General features: G+C 51.7%; 2 protein-coding genes across 5 annotated transcripts; one reads left to right on the top strand and one right to left on the bottom strand.

The window, feature by feature from the left end:
* Positions 1-742: 742 nt before the first annotated feature.
* DNAJC30 (DnaJ heat shock protein family (Hsp40) member C30) lies at positions 743-22,736 on the bottom strand. 3 transcript variants are annotated; one of them, XM_079946140.1, is made up of 3 exons: positions 21,507-22,736; positions 18,767-18,923; positions 743-1,073 (listed from the first exon to the last, which is right to left on the bottom strand). In XM_079946140.1, exon 1 carries the CDS (start codon positions 22,688-22,690, stop codon positions 22,010-22,012), a length of 681 nt encoding a protein of 226 aa, XP_079802266.1. In that variant the 5' UTR covers positions 22,691-22,736; the 3' UTR covers positions 743-1,073; positions 18,767-18,923; positions 21,507-22,009. The 3 variants fall into 3 exon arrangements, with proteins under 3 accessions (XP_079802266.1, XP_079802267.1, XP_079802265.1); XM_079946141.1 differs by lacking the exon at positions 743-1,073 and adding an exon at positions 15,355-15,384; XM_079946139.1 differs by lacking the exon at positions 743-1,073 and having other exon boundaries at positions 15,378-18,923.
* On the top strand, positions 9,475-15,270 carry VPS37D (VPS37D subunit of ESCRT-I). 2 transcript variants are annotated; one of them, XM_079946133.1, is made up of 4 exons: positions 9,482-11,258; positions 12,585-12,756; positions 13,214-13,296; positions 13,899-15,269. In XM_079946133.1, exons 1-4 carry the CDS (start codon positions 10,776-10,778, stop codon positions 14,259-14,261), a joined length of 1,101 nt encoding a protein of 366 aa, XP_079802259.1. In that variant the 5' UTR covers positions 9,482-10,775; the 3' UTR covers positions 14,262-15,269. The 2 variants fall into 2 exon arrangements, with proteins under 2 accessions (XP_079802260.1, XP_079802259.1); XM_079946134.1 differs by lacking the exon at positions 13,214-13,296 and having other exon boundaries at positions 9,475-11,258; positions 13,899-15,270.
* Positions 22,737-22,771: the final 35 nt, after the last annotated feature.

The following is a 22,771-nucleotide window of genomic DNA, read 5'->3' as shown; positions in this document are numbered from 1 at the left end:
GGGTGTGGACGCTGGCACTGCCCGGCCCCCGCCCTCCCGCCCCCTCAGGGTGTCCTTTGCCCCTTGATCCGGTGCCTCCTTCTCTCCTTAGCACGTGGGTGGCAACCGCTCACCCAGCCGGCGGCCTGTGGGGCAGCCCTGGCCCGGGCCATGAGCCCAGGCGCCTGCCAATCCCCGTCTGCGACAGGCGCGTGCCGCTCACCTTTAACCTCCCTCTCCGCAGGGCTTAGTGCCCGGCTCCCAACCCGCGGGCTGGGTTGGAGAAGGGAGGAGCCACAGGTGTGGAGCCAGGCCCAGGTGGGCGGAGGCAGAGCCTGGGCCAGCCTCGGTTACGCCCTGAGCCGCAGCCCCTCTTCTCTCTTGAGTTCCCATCCTGCTCACCGAGACCCATTCATTCCCTGAGCGCCAGCTCCACTCATACCCCGTCCTGAGCCCCCTCCTGCCTCTGAGACCTGCTCTCTCTGCCTGATTTCCCATCGTCCTCACTGATCCCCACTCCCATTCCTTGAGCAGCCCTCCCCTTCTCACACACACCCACCCCTTATGGAGCCCTCCCCCTCCACACACCCTTTACCCTCCCTGAGCTCCCGGTTCCTCCTGGAACCTCTTTCTGGCCTCCTTTCTCTCCCCTGGGTCCCTGTCTCCTCCTATGCCTCTGCCCTCTCCCCGAACCCCACCACTAAGTCTAAGTATGTCTCATGCAATATTTGGGGCATACTTATACTAAAAGATTATTCATACTGTTTATCTGAAATTCCGATTTAACTGAGCATCCTAGATTTATTCTACCCATATGTAAAACAGGGGAGGCAGGGAAGTTCCGACAGGATCTTCTCTCTCCAGGGCCCCTCTTAGCTCCAGCTACACTTATAGAAAAACCTCAGGTTGACCTGGAAGTGGTCTGGAGGGTTACATCCCTTGCAGAATAAGAGGAAAGCAAGGTGAAGATGGGAAGCAGGGTGGAGGGGATGGCCTTCACATCAGAGAAAGACAGAGGGAAGCAGAAGTTCCCTGAGGCAGTCCAATCCTGGAAGGTTTCCTGAAGGAGGAGGACGTTCATGGTTACTTTGACGCTGAGAAAGAAGAGAGGTGAGTTAAATGACTCTGGTGGATGGCTCCCCCTCCCTTAATGGAAACTGGGGAGGGTTGGGGGTCTCCTCATTTAAGGAAGTCTCCTGAAGATAAGTAGAAGGTATCTCCCCCTTTATATGAAGATTCTTTAGAGTGAGGACAGGGTCTCATTTCAGCAACAAATTACTTCCATTTCTAGCTAAGATTTGTCAAGCACTGACCACTTGCCAGGGTCCTGCCTACACTTCCTAAGCCCTTTATGTGGGTTTATTCATTGAATCCCTTCAACCACAAAATGGAGTGGGTGTTTTTCCTTATTTTACAGATGAGGAAACAGAGGCACAGAGATACTGAGTAATTTGTCTGAGGTTCATACAGTGAAATTTGAGTCCAGGTGTGCTGGTCCTGCACCTGCCATGTAATAGAGCCTGTGCTGGGGGCTGGGATTGGAAAAATGACACAGATTCTGTCTCACAGGGGACCTCGAGTCTAGCAAGGAGTGGGGATGTGTGAGTCTTTAATGACTCTGGTACAGGTCAGGCTGGGATCAGGGATGGGACAGAGTGTGCTGGGAAGGGAGGATTGATTCTGCCTGTGGAGGAGGAGGTGTGTGCTAGGCCAAAAGGATGGGTCAGTTCTTCAATAGTTTTAGGACAAGGCATTGGGAGGAAGGGTATTCTTTTTCTTTTTCTTTTTGGCCACATCACGCAGCTTGCATGATCTTAGTTCCCCGACCAGGGATTGAACCCGGGCCCTTGGCAGTGAAAGCACGGAGTCCTAACCACTGGACCGCTAGGGGATTCCCATGAAGGGCATTCTAGGTAGCGGGACGTCTTGGGCAAAGGCAGGAGAGGTGTAGAGATGCAGTGTGAGACTGGGGAATAGTCAAGAGTCTGGCTTGAGTGGAAGGGGGTCTATAGGCAAGTATGAGATGGGGGAAAAGGAAAAAGGAAGAAAATCATAGAGGAACACAGACATTAGACAAAGAAATGTAGACCCCATCCAGAAGAGGACAGGGAGCCATAAAAGAGGGGAGGGGGCGCTCAGCCCAGGAGGGGCATGTCTGCCTCAGCTGGGCCAGGACTGCACAACTGCCTTGGGGAGGTGGAGGGAGGACTTGCCCAGCTGAAGGGACTGACTGTCACTTTGCCAAAGGTCTTGGGTCTCATTCAACTCTAGATCCAGCCCCAGAACAGGACCTTTGTTAACAAAATAACACACTTGTAAATGTCGGCAGAATTGGGTGAAGAGGATTTGTCGACAGATCAAAGCTTTAGGGGTGAGAAAGGCTTTCCTGATTTGAGCCTAAGTGCCTGGCAGGATGCTGACTGTCTAAATCAAATAAGGGGGTATGGGGGAAACAGACTGTGGGCAGAGGTGGGAGATACTGCATCGTAGGGCTGCTGTGGGGTGACGTCCAGGAGGCTGCTGTCCTCAGGATGGCAGGTAATGTCTGAGCCCCTCACAAGGAAGATGGTGGAGCTCTGAGGCTGCTGAGGGTGTCAGGCTGCTTATTTCTTCAGCCTCCCGTGTACCTAGCCCCGTGCTTGTGCGAACATGTTCATAATATGGTAGGAGAGTGTCCCCCTCAGCAGAAAGATAAGACGGCTGAAGTCGGAGCATTCACTTTTTATGAGGTTCAAAACAGCTACAAATGATCTATTGTTTAGACTCCTGTGTCTATATACCAAAACTATTTTTAACAAAACAAAGGAATTCCATACCCGATAGAATGGCTAAAAAGAAAAAGAGTAAGCATATAAAGTGTTGGTAAGAATATGGAGTAACTGGAACTCAGATACTGCTGGTGGGTATGTTAAAAGAGTTTGGAAAACTGTTTGGCGGTTCTTAAAATGTTAAAGACACCTACCACCTGACCCAGTCGTTTCATTCCTAGGTATTTAGTCAAGAAAAATGAAAGGCTATGTTCATACTAAGACATATGCAATGTTAATAGCAGCTTTGTTTGTAAAAGCCTTAAACTGAAAACAACAACAACAAAAAAGCCTTAAACTGGAAACAATCAAAAGGTCCAGCAATAGGCGAATGGATAAACAAATTGTGGTATATCCATACAATGAAATATTATACTGAGATAAAAAGAACAAACTGATAAATGCAACAGTCTGGATGAATAACAAAAGAATTATTCTGTGTGAAAGAAGCCAAATAAGAAAACTAGTATACACTGTATGATTCCATTTATGTAAAATTCTCAAAAATGCAGTCTAACCTGCAATGACAGGAAGCAGATCAGGGTTATCTGGGGATGGAGTTGAGGGGTGTGGGAGAGACTGGAGGGAGTGATTACAAAAGAACATAAAGGAATTTTTTTTTTAATTAATTAATTAATTTATATTTTTGGCTGCGTTGGGTCTTCGTTGCTGCGCGTGGGTTTTCTCTAGTTACGGTGAGCGGGGGTTACTTTTTGTTGTGGTGCACAGGCTTCTCATCGCAGTGGCCTCTTGTCACGGAGCACGGGCTGTAGGTGCGCGGGCTTCAGTAGTTGCAGTGCGTGGGCTCAGTAGTTGTGGCTCGCGGGCTCCAGAGCACAGGCTCATTATTTGTGGCACACAGGCTTCGTTGCTCCGCGGCATGTGGGATCTTCCCAGACCAGGGCTCGAATCCGTGTCCCCTGCATTGGCAGGCGGATTCTTAACCACTGCACCACCAGGGAAGTCCTGAGGTCCACATTTTAAAAGGGATATGTGTGTGTGTGTGTGTGTGTGTGTGTGTGTGTGTGTGTGTGTGTGTGTGCTGGGATAACTGGATATCCACAAGCAAAAGTATGAAGTCAGATCCCTACCTCACACCATATACAAGATTAACTCAAAATGGATCAATGACCTAAATGGAAGAGCTAAAACTATAAAACCCTTAGAAGAAAACATAAAGGTATAATAAATCTTTATGATCTTGAATTAGAAAATGGTTTCTTAGATATGATGCCAAAGTACAAGCAACAAAAGAAAAAAATAGATAATTGTACTTCATCAGACTTTCATAAAAACTTTTGTGCATCAAAGGACGCCATCGGGGCTTCCCTGGTGGCGCAGTAGTTGAGAGTCCGCCTGTCAATGCAGGGGACGTGGGTTCGTGCCCCAGTCTGGGAGGATCCCACATGCCGTGGAGCGGCTGGGCCCGTGGGCCATGGCTGCTGGGTCTGCGCTTCTGGAACCTGTGCTCCGCGGTGGGAGAGGCCACGGCAGTGAGAGGCCTGCGTACCGCAAAAAAAAAAAAAAAAAAAAAAAAGGACACCATCAAGAAAGTGAAAAGACGACCTACAGAATGGGAGAAAATTATAAACCATATATCTGATAAAGGACTAGTTTCCAGAATATATAAAGAACTCTTACAACTCAGAAATAAAGAAACATGGGACTTCCCTGGTGGTACAGTGATTAAGAATCTGCCTGCCAATACAAGGGACATGGTGGTGCAGTGATTAAGAACCTGCCTGCCAATACAAGGGACACGGGTTCGAGCCCTGGTCCGGGAAGATCCCACATGCCACGGAGCAGCTAAGCCCATGCGCCACAACTACTGAGCTTCTGCTCTAGAGCCCGTGAGCCACAACTACTGAGCCCATGTGCCACAACTACTGAAGCCCGTGCACCTAGAGCCCATGTTCCACAACAAGAGAAGCCACCGCAATGAGAAGGCCGCGCACCTCAATGAAGAGTAGCCCCCGCTCGCCGCAACTAGAGAAAGCCCGTGTGCAGCAAGAAGACCCAACACAGCCAAAAGTAAATTAAATTAAATTAATTAATTAAGAAAAAATAAAGAGACCAATAACCAACTGAAAAATGAGCAAAGTGTCTGAATAGGCTTTTCCCCAAAGTAGATATAAAAATGACCAATAGCACATGAAAAGATGGTGAACATCATTAGTCACCAGAGATGTGGAAATTGAAATCATGAGATAACACTTCACACCCACTAGGAGAGTTATAATAAAAAAAGATAGACAATAACAAGTGTTGGTGAAGAAACTGGAACTTCATACATTGCTAGTGCAAGTGTAAGATGGCGCAACTGCTTTGGAAAACAGTCTGGCCTTTCCTCAGAAAGACTAAACGTGGAATTATCATATACCCACTCATTGGTATATAAGCAAGAGGAAAAAACATGTCACATAAAAACTTGTATGACAATGTTTATAACAGCATTATTCATAATAGCCAAAAAGATGAAACAACCCCAATGTTCACCAAGTGATGAATGGATAAACAAATTGTGGTAAATACATGCAATGGAATATTATTTGGTAATAAAAAGGAATCAATAGATATACAATGGAATATGATTTGGCCTTAAAAAGGAAGGAAATATTGATATGCTATACAACATGGAAGAACCGTGAAGACATTATGCTCAGTGAAACAAACCAGTTGCAAAAGGACAAATACTGTATGATTCCACTTATATGAGGCACCTGGAGTAGTCAAATTCATAGAAACAGAAAGTAGAATGGTGTGTATCAGGGGCTGGGGTGAGGGGGGAATGGGGAGGGAGTATTTAATGGACATAGAGCTTCAGTTTGGGAAAATAAAAAAGTTCTGGAGATGGATCGTGGTGATGGTTGCAGAACAAGGGGAATGGACTTAATGTCACAGAACTGTATACTTTAAAATGATTAAAATGGGAAATTTTATGTCACATATGTACCACAAAAAAAATCAAAAGGAATCATTACTAATAAATTCTACAACATGAATGAATCTTTAAAACATTATATTAGGACTTCCCTGGTGGCGCAGTGGTTAAGAATCTGCCTGCCAATGCAGGGGGTACTGGTTTGAGCCCTGGTTCAAGAAGATCCCACATGCCACGGAGCAACTAAGCCCATGCGCCACAACTACTGAGCCCACACACCACAACTACTGAGCCTGCGTGCTACAACTGCTGAAGCCCACGCGCCTAGAGCCTGTGCTCCACAACAAGAGAAGCCACTGCAGTGAGAAGCCCATGCACTGCAATGAAGAGTAGCCCCCCGCTCAACGCAACTAGAGAAAGCCCACGCACAGCAATGAAGATCCAACGCAGACAAAAATAAATAAATTAAAAAAAATAAATTTATTTAAAATATATATATTAAATGAAAGAAGCCAGTCACAAAAGACCACATATTATAGGATTCCATTAGTATGAAATGTCCAGAACAGGCAAATCTATAGAGACAGAAAGTAGGTTAGTTGCCTGGGGCTGGTGGTCGGAGTGGGATCTGGGGGAAATGGGGAGTCACTGCTAATGGGCACGGAGCTGCTTTTCTGGGGTGATGAAAATGTTCTAAAATTGTGCCAATGGATACACAGCTCTGTGAATATACCAAAAACCATTGAATTGTACAATTTAAATTGTTGAATTGTATGGCATGTATCTCAATAAAGCTGCTTTTTTTTTTTTTGAGGGGGTGGTGATTGAATCCTTGGAGAATAATGAATTTAAAGGCTGAATCGGACTTCCATGGTGGTGCAGTGGTTAAGAGTCCGCCTGCCAATGCAGGGGACACGGGTTCAAGCTCTGATCTTGGAAGATCCCACATGCCGCGGAGCAACTAAGCCTTGCGCCACAACTACTGAGACTGCGCTCTAGAGCCCGCGAGCCACAAGGACTGAGCCCTCGCACCACAACTACTGAAGCCCACAAGCCTAGAGCCCACGCTCTGCAACAAGAGAAGCCACCGCAATGAGAAGCCTGTGCACCGCAAGGAAGAGAAGCCCCCACTCTCCGCAACTAGAGAAAGCCCGCGCGCAGCAACGAAGACCCAACGCAGCCAAAAATAAATAAATTTATTTATTTATTTTTTTAAAAAAAGACTGAATCAGGGAGCAGAACCATGAAGATGAAGTGTTCCCTTTCTCCAGTCAGCCCCTGGAAGATAGTAGGTACCCCACAAATTAAATCCAATGGATCATTTCTAGAAAGAGGAACCCATTGCAGTTGCTGTTTTTGGAGAACCGACTAAGTTCCAGACATTGTGGTAGACACATATCAAGTCACCTAATCCTTCAACTACCCATTTTAAAGATGATATAATTGAGATTCAGGGAATTAAGGACTTTGCTCTTGGTCACATAGGAAGTGGCAGAGGTCAGAATGGGACCCAGGTCTGTCTGACTTCAAAGCTAAGGTCTAAAAATTGACCCTAAAAATTATTAATTTTATATAGAAGTTTTCAGGCTTACCCCAAAGTATTAATATAAAGAATAATACAGTGCACACCTGTGTACTCTCACTCAGCCTAAGAAACTGAACTATCTCTTAATGCCATTGAAGTCCCCTCTGTCTCCTCCCCGATTCCATCCCTCTTCTGCCAGACAGCCACACTGCTGAATTTCCTGTACTTTTACTTTGTACGTATCTCCAAGCAATAATATAAAGTACGGTTCTGCATGTTTCTAAACTTTACATAAACACTATTATACTGAATGTAGTCTTCTGAGGCTGCCTTTTTTTAACTGTATTGTTTGTGAGATTTAGCCAAGTTGACACGTGTAGCTGTAATTTGCCCATTTCTGTTGCTGTGTAGAATGAAGTGTTCCACTGTATTGGACATTTGGGTTGTTTCCAGTTTTTCGTCATTACAAGTAGAGACACTGCAAACATTCCCGTTCTTGTCTCCTAGTCCAAGACAGTGAAAATTCCTAGGAGTTTGTGTTAGTTTCCTATCGCTGCTGTAACAAATTACCAAATTAGTGCCTTAAAACAACACAGGTTTATTATCTTACATTTCTGGATGTCAGGAGTCTGAAATGGGTTTCACTGGGCTGAAATTAAGGTATTGGCAGGGGCGCACTCTCTCTGGAGTCTCCAAAGGAGAATCAATTTCCTTGCCTTTTCTGGTTTCTAGAGGCTGCCTGCTCGTGGCTTCTTCCTCCAGCTTCAAAGCCAGCAACGTAGTGTCTTCAAATTTCTCTGTCACTCTGACCCTCCGATTTTACTGTCAAACCTCCTTCTCTGATTCTGATCCTCCTGCCTCCCCCTTATAAGGACTCTTGTGATTACACTGGCCCCACCTGGATGATCCAGGATAATCTCTCCATCTCGAGATCCTTGATTTAATCACATCTGCAAAGTTCCTTTCACCATGGAAGGTAACAAGTTCACAGGTTCCAGGGATTAGGATGTGGACACCTTTGGGGTCTATTATTCTGTCCACTGCAGAGGGGACCAGCTGGGTAGTGTGATATGAACACCTTTGAATTACGAGTTTGTCAAACTGCCCTCCAAAGTGAATTGATTCTCTCTCCCAATAGCAGTACAAAAGCATTCCTGTCACTTCCCATCCTCACCAACACTTGATATTATCTGACTTTTTAATTTTTGCCAACTTGACACCTGTGAAATGTCTGGACTCTGACTGCTATGCGGTCAAGAAAGAGATGATGGTCAATGGCGCTGAACGTGACAAAGAAGGGCCCTGGCTGTAAGAAGCAGTCCATGACCTTGGCTAGTGCAGTGCCCTTGGAGTTGTGGTGGTGGGGGGCGGTGAAGTCAGACTGAGTCAAGGAATAAGGGGGGGGGGGCGGGTATGAGGAAATGGATGCAGGGAGTACAGAGTCTAGATGGTATGTTAGTAGGCTTGGACTGCCATAACAAAATACCACACACTGGGTGGCTGAAACAAAAGATACCTATTTCTCATAATTCTGGAGGCTGGAAAGCCCAAGATCAAGGTGCCAGCAGATTTGGCTTCTCGTGAGAGCTCTCTTCCTGGTTTGCAGACAGTGGCCTTCTAGCTGTGACCTCACACTGGTGGAGAGAAAAAGAACTTTGGTCTCTTTTCCTCTTCTTATAAGGGCACTAATCCCATCATCAGGCCCCATCCTCATGACCTCATCTAAACCTAATTACCTCTCAAAGGCCCCACGTCCAAATATCATTACATTGGGGTTAGGGCTTCGACATACCAGTTTTGGGGGGAAGTACTCAATTCATAACAGGGTACTTTCAAAATATTGGGTGGGGGTGGTGAAAGGGAGGTATCAGTCTAAAGGCAGAAATTAAAGGTGAAAGAGACAGACAAAGAAAGAGACATAACTACCACAGTGGGGGAGGCATCCTGGAGGGGCAGGTGAAGGTGAGACCCCATAGCAAGGGTACCTGGGCTGGCTTTGGAATGAGGGGAGGTTCCTCCTCCTGGAGGAAGGAGAGAAGAAAGGGCACTGGGGCAGGTGCAGAGAAGATCCAAAGAGGTGGAGCAGGAAGTGGCAGAAGCTCTCCCATGTGATGGGCAGTGGAGTCACCTACTGAGGGGGCAGGAGTGGGTGTAGGAGGTCTGAGGAGTGTGGGGAAGTTTCACAGGGGCCGTTGTTGTGGGATTCCACAGGGGGCCCACTGGGCTGAACAAAGGGGGATTGGTGATGAAGAGGGGACAAGCCAAGGCAGGAGCTCCCATCAGATCTCACCAGGGCCTCTTAGAGTGAAGACTGCCTCTTGCCCGGCCAAAGGAGGGCCGGACAGGGGGAGTGTCTAGGAGACCCCTGGAAGCTTAGTGGAAACAGTGGGTCTGGAGGACGCAGACCAGAATCAGGGAGATCATAGCCAGGAAATTGTGAAGTGTGGAAGAGCTCTTGATAATACCCAGGACCGTGGTGGAGGGACATCAGGGACTGTGGGGCACACAATGCTGCCTGGGGAGGTAGAGAGGGCTTCCTGGAGGTGGTGATGTTCCAGCTGAATCTTGAAAAGGAAAACCAAATTTCACTTGCCATAAAAATGTGGAAGAAGTGTTGCCTTCACAGTCTATCAGCAAGTCTGTCCTGCCCCACTCCATCAGTTTTGTCTCTTTCTCAGACATCTCCACCACGCCCCCTGTGCTCTGGCTGGATTGGGAGAGTCCTTGTTGGGCACTTTCAGCTTCTATGCCTTGGCTTATGGACTTCTCTTTGGTTTCACTATTTTCGCCTTCAACTTCAGAACTCCTATTCATCCCTCAAAACCCAGCTCAAATGTCACCTCTGCTGGTGAGCCTTTCTGTGCCCTGGTGCCATCTTGGTCCTTTCTTAGTAGTGTGGTGAAGTGGAAAAAGCTCACTCACTACTGTTTGATTTTAGACAGGTGACAATCTCTGAGTGTCTGTTTCCTGACAATGGCACTGGCCAAGCCTAGTTGTGAAGATAAGGTACATGACATCCTCAGGCATCACATGGGACTCACAAAGGAAGACATCGAGCCATGACACCCACCATTCTGTCTTGTACTAAAGTAAGCTGAGTGAGAATGTGACTCTGCCTTAATCCATGAGCTCTTAGAGAGTAGAGACAATGCCCTGACAGGGCCCAGCCCAGTGCCCAGCATGGAGGTATCGTGTGCTCCGTGGACACTGCACATACAGGAAGAACTGAGATTGTCCGTCATTTACTTGTAATGTGACTTTGGGGAGGTGACATCATCTCTGAGAATCTGTTCCTTCATCTTTAAAATAACAGTAACTCGTATTAGGTATTCATCTAACTACAGGTAAGGGACTCAACAATTCACTACCTCTAATCCTCACATTGTGTTATCATCATCCTATTTTATGGAAAGGAAAACTGAGGCTGGGGGAAGTGAATGACTTGTCCAAGTTAGCAGCGGGCAGGAGCTCCTGGCACCCGGCCAAATTCAGAAAATTGTGCGAATTCACGGGGTAAATGTGAAATAGCCTTGCAAACTGTAAAGGCCTGGGGTGGGAGAGTCCGTGCCTGGGGGTGTGGTGAATGATGGCCGGGAGGAGAGGAAAGGAGAGGCGCCTTAGATATCCGGACGCCGTGAGGAGGATGGGTTGCCAGGCGATCTGCGGATGCGGGAGGCGCGGCAAGGCGCGGCTCGGCGCGGCTCGGCCGGGGTGGGAAGAGGAGCGGCCTGCCCCCTCCCCATCCCACCCCCAGCCTCCACGCCGCGGCCCCTTTAAGAGCGGGCGGGGCGCCCTCTGGCGGCGGAGCGGCGCGCGCTGCCGGAGCCAGAGCCCCAGCCGGATCCCGGAGCCGGAGCGGAGCGGAGCCGGGGCGGAGCGGGCCGAGCGGGCCGAGCCAGCAGCCGAGCTGGGGGCGCGGGCGGGCGGCATGTACCGGGCCCGGGCGGCGCGGGCGGGGCCGGAGCCCGGCAGCCCGGGGCGCTTTGGGATCCTCAGCACCGGGCAGCTCCGGGACCTGCTTCAGGATGAGCCCAAGCTGGACCGGATCGTGCGGCTCAGCAGGAAGGTAGCGCGGGGGGCGCGGGCGGGGGGCTCGGGGGACGGGCCGCGGCCTGCCGGACCTGCCGACCGACCGAAGGGCCGCACCGGCCGGGCCGAAGGGCCTCCGGAGCCTGGCACGTACGAGTGGGCCCGGTGGAGCCGCCCCCGGGGGAGGGGGCTTCCTGAGCTGGCCTGGGGCGGGTGGGGCGCCGGAGACCCAGGGAGGCGCCCGTGCACCCCCGGGATGGCCGCGAGGCGTGTCCTACAGCGGCTGCTCCAGGGAGGTGTGTTCCGGGGGGCGGGGGGCGGCTGTTTGTGGGGGCCCTGGCTCGCACACCCACGTCTGTAGGGCCAGAAAGGGGAGGCGCCTTCCATGGGGAGAACTAGGGGCCTGTGTGACACCTGGGGGGGCCGTTGGGAGGGCTTCCGTGGTCTGGGAGTGTAAGAGGGGGCTTTGTGTCTTCCGGTGGGGAGGGGTACTGAAAGCTGAGGCGTGTATTCCATAGGCCACCATAAGAGAAAGTTGTATATTTCACAGGAGATAGGCCCGGGCTGGTTGTCTGCGGGGGGGCAGAAAGGGAAAGTGTACATTGGAGGGAGGCAGGCAGGAGGGGCGTGTGCATCCTATAGGGGACAGATGGAGGGTAGTGCGTTCTCCAGGGGCAGGGAGTGGAGGCTCGGCCCGCCTAGTAACAGAAGGAAATAGCGTTCTCCAGGGCCAGGAAAGAAAGGGGTCTGCTTTCTGCAAGAGAAGGAAAGCTGGGAGCAGGTGCTAGGGAATCAGGGAGGAAAAGGGGGTGTGTATTCCTTGGGGTGTGGGGATTCCACTGGAGGGCAGAGGAGGGGGTGCGAGGGAAGAGAGGGGGGTTTGAGGGGGTGCTGTGCAGGGACAGGGTGAAGACATCACTGGAGAGTAAGAGCAGGGGGTGGGAGTGTTTTCGGCACAAACACCTGAGGAGGAAACAGACAAAGGCCTGGAATGAGAGGGAAGCTGCCCATGCATGGAAAATGGGACAGAGGAGGGAGGGGGACTCCTCGGGGACCTGAGCAGACATATTAATTGAAAATTAAAAATTAACTAACATTTGTAGAGGCCTTCGTAGTTTTCCTCACGTAAGTCTCACAACAACCCTATAAGGTAGATGTTTTTAGCTCACTTTGTGGAAGAGGAAACTGAGGCAAAGTGGGGTCTGGGCTCTTATCGTTCCTCCACCTGTTGGCTCGCCATCCTGAGATTGGGGCAGGAAAGCCAAGCTTTCGGCTTGGCCCGTGGGCACTGTTGCCCACAGTGGCAGTAGGTGGCCATGGGCAGACTCCCTGAATGGGCCTCTGGGCTCTTCCCTGCCGGCAGTTCCAGGGCCTGCAGCTGGAGCGCGAGGCATGCCTGGCCTCCAACTACGCTCTAGCCAAGGAGAACCTGGCACTGCGGCCCCGCCTGGAGATGGGCCGCGCTGCCCTGGCCATCAAGTACCAGGAGCTTCGGGAGGTGGCCGAGAGCTGTGCAGACAAGCTGCAGCGACTGGGTGAGGGACGGCCGGGAGAACTGCCTGGGGTGGGGGGCAGCTGGCCATCTGGCTGGGTGGCCTTGGGAAGTGCCAGGCTCTGAAGGTCGGGACTTGGGCAGACCTATTCCCCAGGCAAGTTTGAGGGGTGCTACTGCTGGAAAATTACCGAGTTGGGAAAGTGAGCAGTCGATGGGTAGAGCTGGGTTCGAGAGGCCAAAATGGGCCTGGGGTGCTTTAGGAGACAAAGCCCCTGCTCCCTCTTTCGCACTAGGACTGGGGGGAGGAGCATAGATGGATCTGGCAGGCGCATTGTGCAGATGAGGAAACTGAGGCTCCAGAGAGGGGAGGGGAAGCGTAGAATCACACACAGGGTCAGTGAGAGTCAGGTCTGGGCCCTGGGGCTCTGCTCTGTCTGCCCTGAGTGACAGGCCCTAAGGGCAGGGGCTAGTTCACTATGTCCCTCTGTGGCCCTCAGAGGAGAGCATGCACCGCTGGAGCCCCCACTGCGCGCTGGGCTGGCTGCAGGCTGAGCTGGAGGAAGCTGAGCAGGAGGCTGAGGTGAGAGAAGGGGCAGCTGGGCCTGGGGACCAGGAGGGGGGCCCCATCCTATCATCATCCCCCTCCCCTCAATTCTTACATTGCAGGCTTGAGAGCCCCCCTTCCAGGAAGCCTGCCCTGAGTGCCTGGCTCCCAGGAGTGCCCGCTGCATTGCTGTCCGCACTGGACACAAGGCCCACCGTCCCCACCTGTAACTTTTCCCCCAACTTCCTGTGAACATCTCAGGGCAGCTTAGGCTGGGTCTACAGAGGAGCTGGGACAGATGTCTCAGAGCTGGGTTGGGAGCACAGTGCTCAGTGAGTTGAAGAGGTGGAGGAGGGCCCTGGCCCTGATGAGAGACACCTGTCTACTTCAAGTGTGTCTCCATCTCTGATCCCGCCTCATCCCTGGCCCAGCAGGTCTGGTGATAGTAAGGGAATCAAGGCTTGAGAGTAGAGGACATTCATCCTCAGCACTGTGGCAGGCCCAGGCTGGAACTCAGGTGCCCCATGCCCGAGCTGTGGGTGGTCGCCATCGGGAAGGGTTCAGGGTGGGAGGAGAGAGGACCAGCCCTCAGTCTTTGGTCATGTTCTTCCCAAACTGTCCTTTCCCTCCTGTCCCAGGAGCACATGGAGCAGCTGCTGCTGGGGGAGCAGAGCCTGGAGGCTTTCCTGCCCGCTTTCCAACGAGGCCGTGCCCTGGCCCACCTGAGGCGGACCCAGGCGGAGAAGCTGCAGGAGCTGCTGCGGCGCCGGGAGCGATCTGGCCAGCCAGCCCCCACTGCTGCTGCGGATCCCCCCAAATCCTTCCCCGCTGCCGCTGTCCTGCCCACTGGGGCCGCCCGGGGGCCACCAGCAGTGCCCCGGAGCCTGCCCCCCTTGGACTCCCGCCCAGTGCCCCCGCTGAAGGGCTCCCCCGGGTGCCCTCTAGGCCCAGCCCCTCTGCTGAGCCCTCGGCCCTCGCAGCCAGAGCCCCCCCACCGGTAGGATCCAGGGTATGGCTCCCCACTGGGGGGCCCAGACAAACTTGATGCGTGGCTCCTCCTCCTCCCCCACCGCCGGGGTTGGGGGAGGGGCAGGCCCCTCCCCCTGGCCCTAGGCAGGCCCTGGCCCTGGAGGCTGAACTGGGGAGGAGGGTCACCTGGAAGATGCCCAGAGAGAGGGCCGGGAGTGGGGTGGGCAGGGTATTATGCCTCTGCCGCTGAGGAAACTCTGCCTTTTTCTCCCCGGCTGGGGCCTCCCGGGTGATGGGCCAGCCCCAGTGAAAGAACTTTACTCATGGGGGCCTGGGAAGATGCCCACTTCCTTCAAGGGCCCTGCCTAGGGGGCCTATCGCCCCCTGCCACTCCACTAGGCTTGCACAATGCCAAGGCTGACAGGAGTGTTTTCCATCATGTCCTGAGCCTACCTTTCCCCCAGTTCTGGGGTCCACCACCTAGGAGCCAGGTGGTCAGGCCCCGCTCATGCTCCAGACCCTGGGGCAAGGTAGGCCAGGGGCTTCTGACCTGCACCAGGTGAGAGTGGGCCCTCCCCCGGAAAGACCATTCTGTATTTTTCTGTCCCCGTCTCCTTAGAATGGAAACTTTTTGAGGGCAGGTCCTTGTCTTTGTATGTTCTGTCCCCAGCCCCGCCTCCCAGGGGCCGTCAATAAATGTGATGATGAGGATGACGATGCTGCCTGACTTCTCTCTGCTCCCTCATCCAGCCACTCTGCTGTTGCAGCCTCCACATCTCAGCTCCTGTGCTTCCTACTCTTGAGATGCCCTCCTTTCCTCTCTGCCCATCCAAAGCCTGGCTGTCCAGGTCCAGCACTGCTTCTGCCTCTTCCATGAAGCCTTTTCTGATTACCAACCCATGGGAGTCTTCCCTAACTGTTAAACTTCCCAGCACTTCTGGCCAGAAGCACACTCTGCCCCATCACTGTTCTCCAACTGCCTCACCTGTATGCACCTTCTTTTCCTGGGTGGCCTGTAAGCCCAGTCAGGATGGTACCTGCTCCTTCTCTGGCCTGCCAAATGACCACCCCACTGAGTGATGGAGAGGGTTCCACAGGGCTGGAGCTAGCTGTCTTCAGCTTGGGTAAACATTAGGTGACCAGCTTGGCCGATGACTGTGGACAAGAAGATGAGAGAGTGGGAATACGTCTTGGATCAGCTTAGGTCAAGTCTAATGAGATGAAGTTTGGCAGGAAGTCACAGAAGGTCCTGCAGGTAAGAGGGGACAGTCAGAGTGCTGTAGAAGCTAACGTGATCTTGGTCCATGTTAGTGGGGCTATAACCATCTAGAATGAGGCAAGTGCTGGTTTGGCTTTACTTTTTACTGAAGTTTTAAACTCTAAGGGGACCCCAAAACAGCACCTTTGGAGTATAATGAGAAAGAGGATTGGGGCTAAGTCCCCTATGGAACAGTTGAGGGATCTGTTTTACACACAAGTATGCGATGGCTAGCCTCTGAGTCTCTAAAGGACTGCTTCACATAGAGCAAGACGTTAGAGTCAAGACCAACGGGTGGGAACCACTGGGAGCCAGATTTTGGCTCAGTATGAGGCTCTTGATCCACGGGTGCTGCGGCTGGTAGGCTGGTCCCCATCCCTAAAGATGAGTGAGCAGCACCTGAGTGACTGCTTGATGAGCTCTTAAGAAATACAGGCAATAGTTAGAGGGACTGGCCCATCCGAGCTTTTGGAAGCCCAAGTCCAGTCGGATTCACCCCCAGCAGGGGCAAAGCACTGACAGTGCCCACTTGAGAAGCTTCATCCCACAGTGGCCGTGGTTCTCCTGCTCTCACTGCTAGCACTTGACGTGCTGGAGACAAGGGACGCTGGGGAGGACACCAGGTGCCTGCCTGAGATGACAGAAGACTGAACAGCCCCAGAAGACCTCCCACATTCTCCACACAGCCTGGGGCAAGCTGGGCCCCTCTCGGCCTGGCCTCCCACTCTGGTCCATGCTTCTAGGGAGTTTTTCGTTTGTAACCAAAAGGAAGAAGGGCTAATGGTGGTCATGCCTAAGCCTCCCTCCACTATTGTGAATTGGGGAGCAGCCTCTACAAGGCAGAGGCTAATGTCCACAGTCTGGTTCAGCCTCCCCTCCCCAGGGCAGATAAGAAGAAGAGGAAGGAATGACCCAGGCAAGGGAGGGACTGGGAAGGGAGAAAAGTTTTACCATGAGAACCAGATGGGGTCTTTCAGAAGGCCTTCCACACCCCTCACCTTCCTCAAGAGCTCAGACTCAGTTTTAGAGCACACAGGGAGTGAGGCCCTCTGTATTCAGCTCCAGCATGAAAAACACCAAAGACCTGAGGCAGGTGGGTATAGATACCACCAGAGTGGAATGGGCCTAGTTCTGGGCCATGGGAAAGACTTAGAGTTGGATGGTTAATAAACTTGATTAACCCCTCTGCTTGAAGGTACATGGAATATTCTGGAAAGTTCCAGGCAGTCTGGGCTCTCCTGCCAGATCACTTCTGGAACTTTCTATTTCCAGGTCTGGGGTCGCAGGGAATGCTCCTGGCTGTAATCCTCTGTGAGAGAGAATAAACTTGAGGTAGACCCTCAAGGGGCCCATGAGAAAGGTCCTACCTATTGCAGGCCACCAGTGCTTTTACAAACCAAAACCAAAACCAAAAAATTGCCCAAAGGGCTTCTCTCGTGGCTCAGTGGTTAAGAATCCACCTGCCAATGCAGGGGACACAGGTTCGAGCCCTGGTCCAGGAAGATCCCACATGTGGTGGAGCAACTAAGCCCGTGCACCACAACTGCTGAGCCTGTGCTCTAGAGCCCGCGAACCACAACTCTGAAGCCCCCGTGCCTAGAACCTGTGTTCTGCAACAAGAGAAGCCACTGCACTGACAAGCCTGCACACTGCAATGAAGAGTAGCCCCCACTCGCCACAACTAGAGAAAGCCCACACACAGCAACGAAGACCCAACACAGCCAAAAAAAAAAAAAAAAAATTGCTCAAATAACAAAACTCTCACTCCTTTTTGATAAAAACAAGGTGTTCCTCCCCCTCAAGAAAGTCTATGTGTACCTCCTTGTTTGGAAATCACTAGCTTCTGCATATTTTCCTAAGCCTCCCACCTTGTTTTCCAAATTTGAAACATAATAACATTAAATGTACTTTTGTGTGTGCCTACTAATCAAGGCTTACTGAGCTCAACCTTTACCACTGAATCATGTGGTCACTGCAAAGCCATGGCTAAGAACTTGCCCCTGACCTCCCAGGCTAGAGAGAATCTGATGGTTTCCAAGAGACCAAGTTGGACTAGCTGAGGGTTTACCCCAATTTATACAAGGATTTTACACAAAAGATTGAGTGCAGGAATTGGTGCTATTGTACCAAGGGACCTCTGGCTTTGTTTGGGACCTTGCCACTGCTGTAGAACTCTCAAAAGATTCTTCTTGTCCCACAATGAAAATAAGACTTATACTCTGCCTCCCCGCATAAAGTGTGAGCTCTTTTAATAACATAGGAGGTAACCTAGGGATCTGCAAATTCAAATGCCTGTAGGGGCCAGAAGGTTACAGTGCAAAGCAGCTCTGTTTCCACAAAGTACACCCTTCCCCATTTTCCTGGAAATGCATGATCCCCCCCACCTTTTTTGTTTTTCCTCTTAATAGACATGGGATACAGAGAGAGATTTCTCTAAGAGTAAAATGGTGCAAGTGTGTGCATCACGGCCTCTGACACATCCCCTCTGCTGGTGAGAGTGCAGGGGACCAGGGAGCAAGGTCCCATCTGAAAGGCAGACCTTACAGCTTCTCCCAGACTGTCACGAAAGTATGGGAGGAAGCTCAATGGTGGCACATTTTCTCACTTTTTTGAGAGGAGTCAGAAATCTAGATTTTTATGCAAAGTCTTCCAAGTTTTGAATATTGCCTAAAGTTAAGACACTGTGCTAGCCACAGCCAAATGCTGTGTGCAGGTCAGCTGTGGCCTGTGAACCACGAATCTCGGTCAGTTCTTCGTCCTCTGGAAACAGGCCTTCTTTTGTCTAGCAGCAGTCCCCTCCCAGGACCGAGGATGTGAACACTGACAGGGCAGAGGCAGGATGGGAGGGCCAACCCACCTCAAGACTAGCGACGGAGCCCCAGGTTTGTATAGCCTTAAGAGACAGTGGCGAGATGGCTAGATCCATAGTGACGCTATGACCTTACAACAGATGGTGAAGGTGAGCTCTCTGCTTCTGGGGGATGAGAGCACCTAGCAATCCCCAGCATATGCAAGTTCATGAGGTCCAGACTCAGGTCTTGCTACCACCCTAAAACACTAACAGAGGGACCCCAGCTGCTTTGCACAAACCCGATGGCCCCCAGGGCTCCAAGCCTGGCCTGAGAGCCAAGCCGCTGAGGGCAGGCAAGGCACGCCTTCTACAGTCCTGCTCAGAGGCAGGAGACAGTGTGTGACCTCATCACAGGGCTGAGGAACTGAGAGGGCAAAGGCCAGGAGAGCGCACTGAATTCCAGGGAGTGAAGTAACACCGCTACTTACCAGCTGTCCCTTCTCTCAGCCTCCCTTCATGGGATCTGGTGACATTCCTGGAAGCCCAAAGGCCCGAGACAAGACCCCTACTCCGCCATTTTCCATAAGCAGGTGTGGTGGCCACTCACTTGGGCTCCACCCTTGGTGTCTCAGCTTCAGGCTGTGGCTATAAGGGATGGAGATATATATACATGGTCAGTAATGACCACCGGACAACTCACTGGCCTAAGGTAGGCTATTCTTATTCATCTTGGCTCATGCTGGGACCATTACAGAGGGCAAGGCACACTCAGCGAATGAGATGCCAGAACCGCAGAAGGAAGCAAGAAATCTTACTCCTTCAGCACTGGGATGTGTAAAGGATCTTTTCACCCTGCAATAAATAAAGGACAATGGAGGGGAAAACAGTTAGGCTCAGGAGGAATAAAATGAAGTCCTGATCAAGCCCAAAGACACTACCACAATTGCCTAGACATGTACACCTTGACTCCTATGCTCTTGTCCGCGTCGCCCCATTAGGATCTGTGTGTGCCGCTCACTCAGCCTGGCACTCTTCTTCACGCCTTACCCAATGAGCACAGCATGGAGCATGCTGGGCCCCTCTTGTCCAAAGTCTCTCTTCCTAGGTCCAAACTTATAGTTTTGTTTCAGTTTGTGACCAAAGGGAGAAAAGGGACTGAAGCTGACCATGTCTCAGCCTTCCTCCTCTATCAGGAACTGGGGAGCAGCCCCTAGAAGGCAGGGGCTAATGTCCATGGCCTGGTTTAGCCTCTCCTCCCCAGGGCAGCTAAGAAGCTGAGAAAGGACAACTGCAGGGGGACCAGAAAGGGAGAAATGATGTAACAGGAACCAGGTGGGGAGGGTCCTTCAAAAAGCCTCCCACACATCTCCCCTCCCATGAAGAGCCCAGATTGAGTTTCAGGGATGGTAGGGAGTGGGGCCTCTCAGAGTTTAGCTCTGGCCTAAAAAAAACAGAGGCAGGCAGAATGGCACTATAGAATAGAGTGGGCCTAGTTCTAGGCCTAAGGAGAGGCTTAGAGTTGGATGATTAATAAATTTTATTGACTACCCTGGTTGGAGTTGCATGGAAAGTTCCAGAAGTTTCACAGAGTCTGGACCCCACTACTCCAAACCTTCTGGGTCTACCTCCATGTTCTGGGGCCCAAGGGGATGTTCTTCACTGTGATTTTCACTGAGAGAAAACGAACTTGAGAGATCTATGTCAAAGAGCCCATGAGAAAGATCCCAGATTATCACAGACCACTAGTGCTTTCACAAACAAGACCCAAAAGAACCCCAACTCCATTTGATCGAAACTTTGATAGAATCTTGTCCCAAGGACACTGTTATGCCCCAACTCCTTGGCTGAAAATCACCAGCCTCTGTACTTTTTACTAAGCTTCACTTCCTGTAGTTTGTGTTTTGAAAAGACTTTCCCTCTTGTTTTCCAGATATGAAACATAGTAACATTAAATGTTCTTTTTTAAAGTACATATGCCCTTTCCCCCAAACCAAGGCTTCATAAGCCCAGCATGTCTGAACCAGAGTAGGCTTAAATCTTTACTACTGAATCATATGGTCACTGCAAAGCCACGACTAAGAGTTTGCCCCCAACCTCCAAGGCTAGAGAAAACAGAATGGTTCCCAAGAGACCAAGTTGCACTAGCTATGGGTTTCTCCCAATTTATCCAAGGACTGCCACAAAAGATTGAGTGCAGGCACTGGTGTTAATATAGCAAAGCACCTCTGGCTTTGTTTAGAACCTACTTAGGCCCTTACCTTTGCAGAAGATCTCCTGCAAAGGTTTTCCTACCCCACAGCTTTACGCTCCACAGTACATACCTGAGTACCTACCATCTCACAGCTAAGCCACACCCCACGTGCAGTGATTCACGGTTAAGAGAACTGGATTACCACAGCTCTAGCCAAGTGACAACCCACTGCACCAATTAGGAAAAGAGGAAACAAAGAACAACCAAAAAACCCTCAGCCAGCTCTGAATAAGGAAGTGCGCTTCCATCCTGTGCCTCCTGTCACTCAACAGTCCGGTCTACTCAAACTCCCCCAATTCCCACAGCTTCAAGTAGCCATGTTTCAAGGACTTGGCTTGTAGGACCTGCGATAAGCACTGCCAGCGAAACAGGAGGCTGGGCCACACTCAGGTGACTCAAAACTCCCAGTTCGTTGCTCTATTTTTGGGAAGGGAGGAGCTGCACAGTTAGCAATGGGGCTGGCTGGTCAAGGGATGACCAGGCGCCAGGCACAGTGTCCCAAGGACAAACCTGACTCTACTGGCACTATATATATATATATGTATGTATGCATGTATATATATATATATTTTTTTTCTTTTTCCCCCCTGCTGCTGCACCATGTGGGATCTTAGTTCTTCAATCAGGGATTGAACCTGTGCCCCCTGCAGTGGAAGCACGGAGTCTTAGCCACTGGACCGCCAGGGAAGACCCTGGCATCATACTTTAATCACTGAGCCTATTAGAACATGGATAATCAAGTGTGACAGACCGAAAGAGAGCAAACGATTTGCTCCTCTGCCATCACGCCCACAGAGTAACCTCTCCGAGGTCATACATTAGATAAGCATGGGAACAGGAAGGCTCATTCCTTACTCTCATGACCTTGCTTTCTTTCCCACTCCCACTCACCACCAACAGAAGGCGGAGTGGGGTCTGACCACCAAAGAATGGCCAGGTTCCCACAGATCACATCCTTACCCTACACTGGGTCTCACCTGTGGCTTGGGGAACTCACAGAAAGACAAGTTTCTTATCACCCCAGAATTTTTCTTTTGGCAGTCACAATTGGTCACATTGCACGTTTCAAGGTTACAGAGGAGCCCCACGCTACACACGTGGGGCAGGAGCAGACGAGTCTTGCTCGGAGCTTTACAGGAAAGCCACAGCAAGTGTTCCAGAAATTGACATCATCTGGAAGCAGGCACCCCAGGGCCTCCAGGAAACCCCTCACTCTCGGGCTTTCGGGACTCCTCATTGGGAGCCTTTTTCTTGGGCATCAAAAAGCCTCCTTTTCTGGACCAGAAGGGTAGGGATATGCAGGTCAATGGCTAAGCTGGACGGGTGGGGAAGGGAAAGGGGAGAGCAGTTCCTTCGGACCCCAGTAGAGGTAGACAACAGCAGACAATGGAGGCAACGGGTTCAAGAAGACAGGAAAGGCCGTTTTCTTGGGGGTTGGGGGGGCGGTGGCGCGGCTGCTCCCCTTCCCTCCGCTCTCCGATTAAAAACGAAAACCCATGATGATGAAAACAGTGAGCAGAACCACGAATAAAGCCGTGTCTCGGGTCTCGTCCCAGCGTAAGCCTTTCTTGGCCCGGTCCTCCCGCTGCTTGCGAAGGGCCTCCCGCCGGGCCCTCAGGCGCCGCTCGCGCTCCAGCTGCTCGCCGTAGTGCGCCTGGTAGAAGGCGTCGAAGTCGAACATGGTGCGGTTGGCTCCCGACGAGGCCTGACCGCGGCCCTGGGTCCGAGAGGCAGGCGGCTGGGTGCGGGGCGAGTCGGGGTCGGTGGCGGGCGTCTTGGAGGGCCGGACCCCGGGGCCGCGCAGGTCCTCGTCGCTGAGCAGGCCGCGGTCATACTTGCGACGCAGGGTGGTACTGCCCAGCACCACGTAGGCCTGGGAGATGCGCGTGAACCGCTCGGCAGCCTCGGCGCTCCCGGCGTTGCGGTCCGGGTGGTAAAGGAAGCTCTGCCGGTAGTAAGCCGCCTTGATCTGCGCCTGCGTGGCCGTGGAGGGGACGCCGAGCAGCTCATAGAGCGCCGTGCGCGAGTACGGGCCGTCGCTCCGGGAATAAGTTCTCGCTTTTAGGCCCAGGCCCAATCCCAAGTTTTGTGGAACCCCCCGGGCCTGCCACAACCTCCACAGGAATAGCCGTGACCACCTCACATCGCGCTGGGCGGCCATCTTGAATGAGTCAGGCGGGCGGTGCAAGATGAACTGGCCAATGGGAGGCGTGCGTTTTTCGCATGCAGTCGGCCCTTGTAG

This window comes from Stenella coeruleoalba, assembly GCF_951394435.1.
Source record: "Stenella coeruleoalba genome assembly, chromosome: 15".
In the NCBI taxonomy this organism is placed as follows: domain Eukaryota; kingdom Metazoa; phylum Chordata; class Mammalia; order Artiodactyla; family Delphinidae; genus Stenella; species Stenella coeruleoalba.
The sequence above is the reverse complement of the archived record's forward strand: the minus strand, read 5'-3'. Positions and strand labels throughout refer to the sequence as shown.

Excerpts from the sequence above, each read along its gene's own strand:
- VPS37D (XM_079946133.1), top strand. The coding sequence starts at position 10,776 with ATGATGGCCGGGAGGAGAGGAAAGGAGAGGCGCCTTAGATATCCGGAC. Across the intron at positions 11,259-12,584 it reads TCGTGCGGCTCAGCAGGAAG|TTCCAGGGCCTGCAGCTGGA; the intron begins GTAGCGCGGGGG and ends CCCTGCCGGCAG. Across the intron at positions 13,297-13,898 it reads AAGCTGAGCAGGAGGCTGAG|GAGCACATGGAGCAGCTGCT; the intron begins GTGAGAGAAGGG and ends CTCCTGTCCCAG.
- DNAJC30 (XM_079946140.1), bottom strand. The coding sequence starts at position 22,690 with ATGGCCGCCCAGCGCGATGTGAGGTGGTCACGGCTATTCCTGTGGAGG.